This window comes from Salvia miltiorrhiza, chromosome 7 (genome assembly GCF_028751815.1).
Source record: "Salvia miltiorrhiza cultivar Shanhuang (shh) chromosome 7, IMPLAD_Smil_shh, whole genome shotgun sequence".
Lineage (NCBI taxonomy): Eukaryota > Viridiplantae > Streptophyta > Magnoliopsida > Lamiales > Lamiaceae > Salvia > Salvia miltiorrhiza.
This window is the reverse complement of record NC_080393.1, coordinates 30,678,775-30,693,001: the sequence shown is the minus strand read 5'-3', so window position 1 is coordinate 30,693,001 and position 14,227 is coordinate 30,678,775. Positions and strand designations below refer to the sequence as shown.

Genomic DNA, 14,227 nt, shown 5'->3' with positions numbered 1-14,227 from the left:
ATCAATGCAAATGAAGACTCAGCGTGCGATATAAAACAAGGCAGTGATCTTGCTGATCTCATAAAAAGAGCAAAACTTATCATTTGGGATGAGGCACCTATGATGCATAAATTTTGTTTTGAAGCATTGGATAAAACTCTGCGTGATATAATACGTTTTTCCTGCCCTCATAGCTATGATGTTCCATTTGGAAGTAAAGCAGTTGTTTTTCATCATTTAAAATATTGACAATATAACTATAAAAAAAATTAAATCTCGTGCATCGCACGAGCGTAACACTAGTAACAATAACAAAGAAGTTATCTAATTAATATGTATACAAATCATTAATTACATGGAACATGATCTAATGACCCAACCTTCCGATGCGGTACAGAGTAAGCAACTTGATAGCTACTCGACTATAATTACATTCTTTTATTTCTAAAGGAAGATGAAATACCTTCTGCAAAACCTCAAACTCTCCTTGAATTAGACGAGCTAGATCTTCTCCATCTTCCGTACAACCACCAAACGATGAAACCGAGTCAAAAAGTGTGCGTCGTACATTGTTGACAATGAAATCCTGCATGCGTTCAAGATCATCACAGTCAGATCACACTGCACAAGTAAGTTGAGTGGCACCAGCGTTGCTAAGTGACGGTCTGTTTTTAGTCTGAACGTTAATGTGTACCTGAGTGTGATCAGTCGGATACAGCTTCTTCTGCTTTTTCCCCAGACTCAAACTACCATCACCAGTCAATGCCACTCCAGCTTCAGAGCTTGATAGCTTCGCCCATTTCTTGTACTCCTCACCAAGGTTAAGGATGGAGAGAAAATATTCTGCGAGATTTATTTCACCAGCCACACTATCTTTGATTGCTCCTATAGTTTAGTAGCAAAAATCAGTGAAAGTATCCAAGGAATATTCATATGAATGAGGTTGGTTAAAACAAACATGTATATGCTATTTATATATGTTGCATATTCTTCTGGTCTCCACTTCTCTTTCTTATTTTTGTTCTTTTATGTTCAAGTGCGCTGTCCTATACCTCTCTGTCTCTCTCTTGGGATGGGCAAGCAGTCGCATATCTAATCTTCTTCTCTAACTTTGAAAGAAATAGAGGAAGTGTGATCATACCTGTTACAACAAGTTTAGAACAGACCTCATCATCAATCACGTCAGGAGGCAATACACTTGGGGTGTCGAGAACAAATATATTAGGGTGGCTAGCAATCTGCAATAGAAAGAAAGTTGAATCATCACATGTCAGAAATCACATATTTGACCTACACGTGACATTGCTAGCAAAAAAAAAATGTGAAGAATGAAAGAAAAATTACCATATATCTGAATTTATGATTCCTATCATAGGTAGGATTAGGTAAAAATTATACAGTAAGTTATATATATCATAAACACCAGCTTAATAATAGAGTGAAGTGAACACACCAATCTTTTAGGCAAACATAAGAAGTAACTCATTAAAGATGACTCTTTGGAGGAAGATCCATTTAGAAACAGCATAACAATGTAACGGGATAGAAGGTTAACCTTTAAACTGCATATACTTTTTGTCTCCCCGGGCTGTGGAGTCACTACAGAGTGTTTTAGCCTCCCTTTCTCTTCAAATCAATGAAAACCACATGTATTAGAAGATCTCTTTGATAAAATGAGTAAACAAGTACACAAAAGAACTTTGGAATTGAAAGATCACAAAGCAAAGTTGAGTTTCAACTAAAAGAAATAAGCACCTGCTGCATAAATCCTTCCTACCTGATGCAAAGAGTTGGCTAATGCAGATTTCCTCACATTGAGAATACCGACTAACATTAAAGTTATTAGATGCATCCGATCATCCTTCTTTTTTAATTCTCTAACTCTTGCTTGGAGAAAGGTCAAAAACTGCGGTTTGTTAAATGATATCTATGACAACCAGTTTCGAGAGGACTGCCATTTGAACATTAAGTTTTAATAGAAAATTTCAACAGAGATCATGTCATCAAACTAATAGAAATATAGAATAGTGACAGTTCTATTCAAACTTACTATGATACAAACCTACTAAAATTCCCAGTAATTCACTAAAACATTTGCAAGTAATCAAATCTCATTGCATAAATATTGTATATTTACCTCCCTAATATTGTCCATGTTATGTGAATTTACACCAAAAGCCATACATTTTTGTTTCTCAAATACGAAAGAGATTCGAAAACGAAAAGAAAACAACTTAGACCAAATATTCCATTATAATTTCAAAGTTGTGTGAAGTCTAGATCAAAAACATCATTTACCTATACGTAAATTTTAACTTCTTCCCCATACTAAAACAACATATTTCCATAAAAAGCATGGTATTTTCGAAGAGCAAAGCCAAAAAAAGAGATAAAATACCTTTGTTTGGGAGCAATCAGCAAGGTCCGCCTTATTCAGCACAATGATTCGGCAAGCAGAAGGAATCTTCCTCAATTGCAAATATTCCGATGATAATGGAATCTGAAACGAGAAACAAGGAGATATAAGCAAATATCAACTTTGTTTCATTACTCATGGAACTTGTACTCGCAGTCATTTCATAAAAGCATCTCATTTCACAAAAATGTCTCCGGCAAAACCAGTAGTAAAACAACTTTGATGAATAAGAACAAATATTGAGGCATTTCGGCAAACATGCTATAGGCATGCACTGGCAAAACGTACCCGGGCATCTCTCACTTCGAGAATAAGATCGACGAGTGGGATGCGCTCTTCTATGGCGCGGGCAGCGGCCGCCATATCAGGAGTGTACCACCACTCGGAGCCTCTGCTTTTCGCCACCGCCTTCACTGATTTTCCAATGGCTCCAAATACACGCTCTCTTGCCGCCATTGGCGTGACTGTTGTCGATCAGTTATGGCGAACCCAAATTTCGGTTACCCAAATATGCCCAATTTCAATAATCGTTCCCGAATCGTTTGGGATGATCGATTGCCCAATAACTGATGCGGTTATTTGGGTATAAAAATTACGTCATGATTCCCAGCATCACTAAAATAGGACAAGAAAATTTTGAACCAATCATGTGAGCTGAAAAAATGTGAAAAATTGAACAATGAAATAGTGCTTTCAAATTCCAGTTCATAATTCTAAAAGTAATGCACAAAATTCCAGAAATAGCACAATACGACTGACAAAGAGAAATTTCAGTTCATAATTCCAAAAGTAGTCGACAAATTCCAGTTCATAAATATCACAAAAAACTTACAATTGAAGAATGAAAGAGAGAGCTTACCATGTGCGTGAGTTGCGAGCGGCGGCTCGTGGCGAAGACCGAAGTTTGGCGATTTACGAGGTCGCGCAGGAGGGCAGCGGCACGGGGGACTTGCGGCGGTGTCGCTGACAAGAGATGAGATAAAGGAGGTAGGGCGGTAGTTCAGCAACGGGGGTCTGGAAGTTCTTCCAATTGCAGAATTAGAAATATTTCTAATTTTGTAATTTCTAATTTCTAATTTTGTGATTGGAAGAACTCCCAGACTCCCGCTGCTAAACTACCGCTCTACCCCTCTATCTCTCATCTCTCGTCGGCGACGACGCCGCATGTACTCCGTGTCGCTGCCCTCCAACGCGACCTCGCAAATCGCCAGACTCTTTCTAGTCTTCGCCGCTCCGCCACGAGCCGCCGCTCGCAACTTACGCACACGGTAAACTCTCTTTTTCCATCTTCAAATTTAAGTTTTTTGTGATATTTATGAACTGAAATTTTGTCGACTACTTCTGGAATTATGAACTTAAATTTCTCTTGGTCAATTGTATTGTGCTACTTCTGAAATTATGAACTGGAATTTTGTGCATTACTTTTAGAATTATGAACTGGAATTTGAAAGCACTCTTTCATTGTTTAATTTTTCACCTTTTTTCAGCTCACATGATTGGTTCAAAATTTTGTCCTATTTTAGTGATGCTGCAAAATCATGACGTGATTTTTATACCCAAATAGCCACATCGGTTATTAGCAACCGATCATCCCAAACGATTCGGGAACGATTATTGAAATTAGGCATATTTGGGTTTTGAGTAACCGAAATTTCGATTCGCCATAACTGATCGACAGTAGTCACGCCAATGGCGACAAGAGAGCATGTATTTGGAGCCATTGGAAAATTAGTGAAAAGGTGGCGAAAAGCAGAGGCTCCGAGTGGTGGTACACTCCTGATATGGCGGTCGCTGCTCGCGCCATAAAAGAGCGCATCCACTCGTCGATCTTATTCTCGAAGTGAGAGATGCCCCGGTACGTTTTGCCGGTGCATGCCTATAGCATGTTTGCCGAAATGCCTCAATATTTGTTCTTATTCATCAAAGTTGTTTTACTGCTGGTTTTGCCGGAGACATCTTTGTGAAATGAGATGCTTTTATGAAATGACTGCGAATACAAGTTCCATGAGTAATGAAACATAGTTGATATTTGCTAATATCTCCTTGTTTCTCGTTTCAGATTCCATTATCATCGAAATATTTGCAATTGAGGAAGATTCCTTACGCTTGCTGGATCATTGTGCTGAATAAGGCGGACCTTGCTGATCGCTCCCAAACAAAGATATTTTATTTTATCTCTTTTTTTGGCTTTGCTTTTTCGAGAATACCATGCTTTTTAAGGTTTATGGAAATATGTTGTTTTAGTATGGGGAAGAAGTTAAAATTTACGTATAGGTAAATGATATTTTTGATCTGGATTTCACACAACTTTGAAATTATAATGGAATATTTGGTTTGAGTTGTTTTCTTTTCGTTTCCGAATCTCTTTCGCATGAATGGTTGAGGTTTTTTGAGAAACAAAAATGTATGGCTTTTGGTGTAAATTCACATAACAGGGACAATATTAGGGAGGTAAATATACAATATTTATGCAATGAGATTTGATTACTTGCAAAGGTTCTAGTGAATTACTGGGAGTTTTAGTAGGTTTGTATCATAGTAAGTTTGAATAGAACTGTCACTATTCTATATTTCTATTTGTTGATGACATAATCTCTGTTGAAATTTTCTATTAAAACTTAATGTTCAATGTTCAAATGGCAGACCTCTCGAAACTGGTTATCATAGATATCAGTTAACAAAAATGCAGTTATTGACCTTCCTCCAAGCAAGAGTTAGAGAATTAAAAAAGAATGATGATCGGGCGCATGTAATAACTTTAATGTTAGTCGGTATTCCCAATGTGGGGAAATCTGCATTAGCCAACTCTTTGCATCAGGTCGGAAGGATTTCTACAGCAGGTGCTTATTTCTTTGAGTTGAAACTCAACTTTGTTTTGTGATCTTTCAATTCCAAAGTTCTTTCTGTACTTGTTTACTCATTTTATCAAAGAGATCTTCTAATACATGTGGTTTTCATTGATTTGAAGAGAAATGGAGGCTAAAACACTCTGTAGTGAATCCACAGCCCGGGGAGACAAAAAGTATAAGCAGTTTAAAGGTTAACCTTCTATCCTATTACATTGTTATGTTGTTTCTAAATGGATCTTCCTCCAAAGAGTCTTCTTTAATGAGTTACTTCTTATGTTTGCCTAAAAAGGTTGGTGTGCTCACTTCACTCTATTATTAAGTTGGTGTTTAGGATATATAACTTATTGTATAATTTTACCTAATCCAACCTATGATAGGAATCATAAATTCAGATATGTGGTAATCTTCTTTCATTCTTCACATTTTTTTTTGCTAGCAATGTCACGTATAGGTCAAATATGTGATTTCTGACATTTGATGATTCAACTTTCTTTCTATTTCAGATCGCTAGCCACCCTAATATATTTGTTCTCGACACCCTAAGTGTATTGCCTCCTGATGTGATTAATGATGAGGTATGTTCTAAAGCTTGCTGTAACAGGTATGATCACCCTTCCTCTATTTCTTTCAAAGTTAGAGAAGAAGATTAGATATGCAACATATATAAACAGCATATAAATGTTTGTTTTAACCAACCACATTCATATGAATATTCCTTGGACACTTTCACTGATTTTTGCTACTAAACTACAGGAGCAATCAAAGATAGTGTGGCTGGTGAAATAAATCTCGCAGAATATTTTCTCTACATCCTTAACCTAGGTGAGGAGTACAAGAAATGGGCGAAGCTATCAAGCTCTGAAGCTGGAGTGGCATTGACTGGTGATGGTAGTTTGAGTCTAGGGAAAAAGCAGAAGAAGCAGTATCTGACTTATCAGACTCGGGTACACATTAACGTTCAAACTAAAAACAGGCCGTCACTTACCAATGCTAGCTAGTTGTTGCCACTCAACTTACTTGTGCAGTGTGATATGACTGTGATGATCCTGAACGCATGCAGGATTTTATTGTCAATAATGTACGACGCACTCTTTGACTCGATTTCATCTTTTGGTGGTTGTACGAAAGATGGAGAAGATCTAGCTTGTTTAGTTCAAGAAGAGTTTGAGGTTTTGCAGAAGGTATTTCATCTTCCTTTGTAAGATTTTTGTTTATCTATTTGAAGCATATACAAACAAAAGACATGTACTAGTTTATATATAGAACATAAAGCATATACAGTTTTTCTTTTTTCTTTTCAAAACCCTCTTGCATTCTAATCCATTCTGATCCAAATAGTTCAAATTTTCCAATTGGAAGCAAATCTAATAACAAAAAATGGTTGCAAATTCATAATGTCATTGTCACTGTAGTATTTTAAGAAGGATAATGTTTATATTACATTAAAGTTGTTACAATAAGATTTTTTAGCACTCCTAAACGTTTAAGAGAGCTTACACATGTTAAAATGTTCAAATTGCAGGGAACTAGATACCATTTCACAGCACCAAAACTTATAATATCTAAGTTCATCTCTAAGTTTCAAGTAGGAGGACTTTATGCTATACGTAACTTCGGTGTTACACATAATCAATCAAACTATCAAAGTTTAGAGTTACTTCAAATAAATATAAAGCAACTTTTTATGTAAACACGGAAGTGAGATTTGAAGTTAATCCAACTTTTCCTAATATCATTTATGCATTCAAGTCATTTGATGATATTCAAGCCACTGAAAACATTGCAGATGCTCTTCCAATTGGTAATGATAAAATATTTTTATATTTTTTTCCATATATTTACATACACTACAAAATCTTAGTCCCATCAATATGACATGTGCAAATGTTATAGGCAGAATTGCCTCCCGGCCTAATCCAACAAAACTGACAACTCGATATGGTAAAGAAAAAAACATATTGGATCTTATTATAGAAGATACCGAGTGAGTATTTATGTACATTTTTGTCGTTATTTCTTTATTATTAAAACTAAACTATTATTGTTCTTACTATATTATATAATATTGGTTCAAAGGGGAAAGAGAATGTCTTGCACTTTGTGGGAGAATTATGTTGATATTTTCATGAAACAATATGAAGAACGTCAAATGGATGTCAACATTATTGTGGCTAACTATGTTTCAAGGTAAGTACAATGTTGACACTTAAAAATTTGAACTTAACTTTATTTTGTTTGAGTCAATAGCTTTACTTATTTAATTATTTTCAACTTGTGTAGTGACAATCATACTTCAATTTATGTTTCAAATATAATTTCTTTTATCAATTTTCATAAAATGTTTTTAGAGATAAATAACTTAATTTGAGATTGAAACAAATTCTGAGTTTTATTATGTAATCCCTGAAGTTCTATTAAGAATATAATAATATAATTTCTTTTATTAATTTTCAGAACATGTTTTTGAAGATAAATAACTATTTAATTATTTTCAACTTGTGCTATGACAATCTTACTTTTGTTTATGTTTCAAATATAGTTTCTTTTATCAATTTTCAGAACATGTTTTTAGAGATAAATAAGTAAAAACAAAGTGTGATTAAGAATATAATAATATAATTTCTTCTATTAATTTTCAGAACATGTTTTTAGAGATAAATAACAAAAATAGCTATTTAATTATTTTCAAATTGTGTAGTGACAATTGTACTTTTACTTATGTTTCGAATATAGTTTCTTTTATCAATTTTGAGAACATGTTTTTAGAGATAAATAACTATTTCACAAGTTGTATTAAGAATATAATAATATAATTTCTTTTATTAATTTTCAGAACATGTTATTAGCGATAAATAACTATTTAATTTTCGAAACATGTTAAATTCTATTTCACATGTTCTATTAAGAATATAATAAGTAGTCTTAATCGAATTTAACTTTTTGTGCTTCTAATATCTATTAGGCTATATTGCAACTTCATTATTATTATTATTATTATTATTATTATTATTATTTAAACTCACAAGTGTTGTAAAAGTGCAAAATGGGTACCAAGTTGCTAAAATTTTGTTGAACGAAGATATACGTGACATACATGAGTTCAAGGAGAGGTATGCTTCATTTAACTAATTGTTTGATGTCAAACCATTTAATGTTTGAAGACATATTCATCTTTTAACGTGTATATATACAGGGGATGGCTAAAATAAAAACACTTCTTAAAATATAAAATATAATTAATTTCCAGCCCTTAAATCATCAAGATCTACGTTTGATTCGTAGTAACCTTGTTGGATGAATTAGTGGTCCTGGGTTCGAATCACAAAGGTAGCAAAAATTTATTTTTCACAATTCGTAACATTGTTGGATAAAATTCGTACATTAAAAAACGTTTATATTTATATTTTAATAAGTGTTTTCACTGTAGCCATATATGTATATATATATATATATATATATATATATTCTGATTGTTGACCATGTTTGATTTCAAGGCTTATTCACTCCGGCTTAAGCAGTACGGTTATTTCAAGTACTTCACAAGTTATTTCAAGTACTTCACAAGCAATAAGTTCAACTGTTATTGATGAGAATAAAGCTGGAGTCACCGTGACAAGCATAAAAGACCTTTGTGAGAATTCAGAGGTACAATTAAAGACAAACAATATCTCTAAACTGAATATTTTATGTGTTAAATACTTTGTGTTATATTAACACGGTGGAAGTTTTTGGATATGTGGTACTGTAGTTAACATTGACGAAGAAAGGGGTTGGCTTTATATATCTTGCAAAAAGTGCTTTAGGAAACTTGAGAAATTAGAGAAGCAATTCTATTGCAAGTATTGCAGCAACTTTAGCGATGAAGTATAAGTTGATAATAAATGTTGCAGACAACTCTAGCAGTTCACCTTTTGTATTATGGGATAGGGAGAGTAAGAAAGTGATAGGAAAATCAACCGGAGAAGTTAATGTTGAAGGAATAGAGGTACATTTTTTATTTTCTTTTTACTTCAAAAACCAATACAAGTAATATTCTACGTAAATACATGTTAAGATGTATTAATGTGTGCATTTTCTTTTTTATCTTAAAGGAGTTTGCTGTTCCAAAAGATATTCAACATGCCCTACTTCAACAAAAATTTATGTTCAAGATTAAGGTTCCTTTTGGGGAAGGTTGGGCATTTAATAAGGCATATAGTGTCTCAACTCTAGCAGCGGATCCTAAAATTATTGCTACGCACTCTACCAACTACTCGGACAGGCAACAATCTGATTCATTTCCTATATTGAAGAGTCCGAATGAGGTTATGGATAGAGTTGGAGAAGAGACTCCTATTCCTACGCAATCAAAGCTTGAAGATGAGATTGAGTGGATTGATGATGGATCCATTAAAAGAAGTCTAATAGACCAATTTTCATGCACTAAGCCAACAAAAAAAAGCCAAAGTTTGTATCAAGCAGGAGAAGGAATAGATGTTGCAAGATTTGGTGATTTATTTTTTGTCTTGGACTATAACTTATTTGGAGATTGGGACAAATTTCGTAAGTTCTATTATGTACTCCATGAAGTCAGTTTTTTGTGTTAAATTCTAATGATTTGAGGTTTTTTCAATTATTAGCTCTTTAGATGAAAACTTAACCGTATATAATAGTATCAAAATTCAGAAATATGAGAATATATAAATACTTACACAACTTCATATTAACTAGTATACTTACTTTGTCAAACTTCTTTAAGCTCTTCACAAAATCAAGAATGTCAAGTTCCTGAAACAAGACAACATGTATTTTAGTAAAAAAGATATAAGAGTAGAAACAAACTTAAGATAATATCAACAGCTAATCATACCTATAAGTATTCTGATAACCTATTATTATATCTCAATGAAAGCTCCCATACTTCATATAAAAATTGGAATTTATGGCTACTCAGCTCCAAGTTTATCTACTTCGCCAGTTGAGTTTTCCATTCATTGATCCGCCTCTTCATCTACTGCCAAATAGAACAAACCATTAATGTCAGTCTATCTATAGAAAAACAGGAAATGTGACCAAACTCTCCAGGGCCATTCTCGGCTTGGAAATAATCATCACATTTCAGTGTCTGCACTTAGTGTCATTCAGCAATTAGTGCAATGAATTAGATATTAATTTTGAGACGATGACAAAAATAGAAAATAAAGACACATAATCATTAAATTTAGTTTGTATTAGAGACATGTAGCAAGCTTGATAGGATTTAACTAAATTAGTTTTTTAATAAGGTTATTTTCAGATAAAATTTTAAGGGAATCTTTTGTAATACAATTTAAGAATCGCCAAGAGATAAAACTATTCTCAAAAGATCCTGAAAAAGGTTGCAGTTCATCATTAAATGCAATGGTTTCTTGGGGATTTGATCAACTGAGTACTTGAAAAAAATTATATTAATCTATCTATCTATCTATCTATCTATACTAATATTAAAGCACAGATTTTTGGGGGAATGTATTTCCCGCCAGTGCACGCATCAAATTATCCAGAGGGTAATTTTGTTTGTTTTGTCTGCTGGACCTTGCTAAGATGTGCATTTTTGGCTCCAATAATAGGATCATAAATTCAAATTCATCATATCTTGGAGCCAATTTACTATCAATTTAGCCTATAAATACCAGATGATTTGGAAACTACACCACAAAGTCTGGAAAAGTTCTTCTCTATGTAAACTCCCTCTCGAGTTTACTTGTGCTGACTGGCTAGGCGGAGGCGACGACAAATGCTGAGCTTGCGCACTGAGACGGAGTGGGGCAAAGTAGTCGCAGCCTGCTGAGGAGTTTCCGAGGTGAAGCCAAATGGGCGACGGCAACAAGAAGGAGGCGGACGACGACCGGCAGAAGACAGAGAAGTTGCTGATGAGACAGAGAATGAGAGTGAAAGCATAGGAAATTCAGAGGTGAGTGCAGCGCAAATGAGAAGAACCACGAAAAAAACTGAAGAAGAATGAAAAAGATGAAGAAGCGGCGCTAAGTCTGGGAAGAAACGCAAGTTAGGGATATTAGGGTTTTATTTGTTTTTATGCCATCTCATTTCATTTCATTTTAGTTGGGCTCCCATTTTGTTTTATTTTTTTATTATGGGCCCAAAGTTATTATAATAACTATTGACTTGAACATTTTATTTATTGAACTATTATCGTTTGGGTCGTGAATTGTGCCGGAATCTTTGAATTGTGTAATCATGGAAAATTGTGAAACTAGTATTGTAATTAACGGGTGTGACATTTAAGATAATAGTTAGTCAATTTGATTGTGTAAGTCAATTTTAGACCTTATTTTTTTGTGTATTTGGCTTTGTTTGAATACAACTAAGCATACATGAATTTGTATTAAAATTAGTAAAATGTTATTGGGTTTAAGTTTGGTATAATGGTTTGAGTAGCAATTTTTTTTAAACTATGACCGATCCTATAAAAATGAATTCTTTAAGGGTTAAGGTGCAAATAGGCTCCTGAAGTGTGAGCTCTTATAGTGATTTGGTCCCCTTACTCACTGTGTGTGCAATTTACCCCCTAAACTTCAAAAAATCGCACATTTAAGCCCCTCTGACCTAACTCCGTTAGTCAACGTTAGTTAGTAATTTTTTTTATTTTTTTTAAATTCTAATTGTGGGGCCCACCTTCATTTATTCTTCTTCTTCTACCTTTACACTAATGGCTTCTCCGCCCTCTTATCCACCGCCTCCCACCCCCACTCCCCCAGGAAAACCGCTGCTGCCACCCTCGTATTCATCTCTCTCGTCATCTCCACCGCCGTCGCTCTCTCCGCCGCTGCCGCATTCTCCTTCCTCTTCTTCTCCTCGAAAGCAAGAGATTATTGTCGAAGAGGTTGGCTTCTTCATCCCTCGCTTATTCATAAGTCTCGTCGCCGATGAGGTTTCTGACGTAGACGTAGCCGAGGCCGATATTGACATCGTTTGCGACGATCTTCTTGAGCAGCCCCTCCGGCGACTTATCGGCTTTCGTGACAACGGCGAGAGTCCTCTGCCCTATTTTGTCCACTTTTTGCGACATCTGAATCGACTCACATGTCGGGAAATCGACGCCGGCAGATAGAACGTTTAAAATTATGCTCTCCTCCAGCGTAATGTACTTCATTATGTTGTTCGAGATCTGTTCGAAGATATCCTCCGGCTGGCCCTTGACTGGAACCCAAGTGATTCCGGGGAGATCGATCATGGTGAGGTCGGGAAAGTCTTTCTTCTTGACGACGAGAGTCAAGGGGGTGTTGGAGATCCTCTTCCCTTTGCCGGCGATTTCCTGAGTGGTGTACATGATCTCGTCGACGATGTTGGCTTCGTCGGTTTGAACGGTTCTGTCGTTGAATTCGAGGGAGAGCTGAGGCTCGAGGCTCGGGTGATTCTTGAGCCTCATGATGAGAGGGACTCTGGTGCAGATGTCGTCGCCGCGGGGGAGGCGGATGCCAGCGAGGGATTCGAGGATGCTGGATTTGCCGGAGGACTGGTCGCCGACGACGACGATGATGGGGAGCTGGATGCCTTCCTGCATGATCTTGAGGTGGCGCAGCTTGTCTACGGTGTCCAGCAGTGGCCGGATCCGGGCGTTGTAGGGGGAAACGATGGGGGCGTCATGAGCCGTCGCCGGAGATGATTCTTGGTCCTCTTCTTCAGCTTGGTTGCGATGGTGTTTGGATATTTTGATGAGATTGGTGTGAAGGTAGAAGAAGAAGAAGAAGAAAGGAAGGTGGGCCCCACAATTAGAATAAAAAATAAATAAAAAATTACTAACTAACGTTGACTGACGGAGTTAGGTCAGAGGGGCTTAAATGTGCGATTTTTTGAAGTTTAGGGGGTAAGTTGCACACATAGTGAGTAAGAGGAGCAAATCGCTATAAGGGCTCACACTTCAGGGGCCTATCTGCACCTTAACCCATTCTTTAATATATTTAACTAAGGTCTCACTTAGAAAAAAAAAAAGAATAATGGATATCGAGATTCGAGAATAAGGGACTATAGTAACTAGTAGTGTGTAACCCGTCGAAATTCGACGAAAAACTACTTTACATTACAGTTATCATTGTACAATTTTTATAGTCATAGCATATAAAATGATATTTATATAAATACTTTTTAATTAATTTTATTTGATCAAAATTAATTAGTGGTACAGTTAAAATTATAAAAATTTCAGCAATTTTCATTAGTTATATATTAATTTTTTGTTGAGAGCTAAAATAGATTGTCTTTTATATAAATTTTAATTTGATAAATTTTCCTAAAAAGTTTATTTGTGATTGGAGATTTTAGAAAAATAAGAAGAACAAAAAATATGTAAATATATAGCATATGATGGAGGATTGATACATCGTATTTCTTATTAATCGTATATAAAAAAGAATTTACTAATTTTATATGAGTATAATTTTTTTGTATTAATAGGTAAAATATAAGACCACATTTTATATGTGGACATCATCTTATCCGAACCTTACAAAAATTTTGAGCATCATCTTGTTTATAGCTCGAAATATCAAATTTGACTTTTGTACGTCAAACTTCAAATCATAATCTTGTTTGAAGCTTTAAATATGACATTTGACTTACGAGTATCATCATTTGGAACTTGAAAGAATATAACTAACTTTTAGGCATCATCTCATTTGCAACTTGATTGATAAGAACTGACTTGTGAGTAGCATCTCATCTGCAGACTGCAGCTCGTAAGACCATAATTGACTTGTGAACATTATCTCGTGTGAAACTTGAAGACCATAATTGACTTGTGAGCATCATCTGGCCCAGAAATTGACACATCGGAGCCGAGTTCTAAGCATCACTTGTTTAGAGCTTGAAATACTGGAATTGAGTGCTAAGCATTATCTCATTTGTAGTTTAAAATGCTGAAATTAAGTCATGAGCATCATCTCGCTTGGAGGTTGACAAACCATTTCTAACTTGTGAACATCATATTGTTTGGAGTCAAAACTAG

At 35.2% G+C, this 14,227-nt stretch overlaps 1 protein-coding gene and 2 pseudogenes across 1 annotated transcript; 1 reads left to right on the top strand and 2 right to left on the bottom strand.

The window, feature by feature from the left end:
- Window positions 1-288: 288 nt before the first annotated feature.
- On the bottom strand, window positions 289-11,280 carry LOC130995960 (DAR GTPase 2, mitochondrial-like). Its single transcript, XM_057921488.1, has 10 exons — window positions 10,896-11,280; window positions 10,094-10,237; window positions 9,964-10,011; window positions 2,684-2,859; window positions 2,378-2,479; window positions 1,735-1,885; window positions 1,535-1,605; window positions 1,121-1,217; window positions 674-864; window positions 289-565 (listed from the first exon to the last, which is right to left on the bottom strand). Exons 4-10 carry the CDS (start codon window positions 2,849-2,851, stop codon window positions 347-349), a joined length of 999 nt encoding a protein of 332 aa, XP_057777471.1. The 5' UTR covers window positions 2,852-2,859; window positions 9,964-10,011; window positions 10,094-10,237; window positions 10,896-11,280; the 3' UTR covers window positions 289-346.
- Window positions 4,085-6,446, top strand: LOC130994074 (DAR GTPase 2, mitochondrial-like; annotated as a pseudogene).
- LOC130994073 (putative dynamin-related protein 4A) lies at window positions 10,980-13,985 on the bottom strand (annotated as a pseudogene).
- Between the last annotated feature and the right edge of the window lie 242 nt (window positions 13,986-14,227).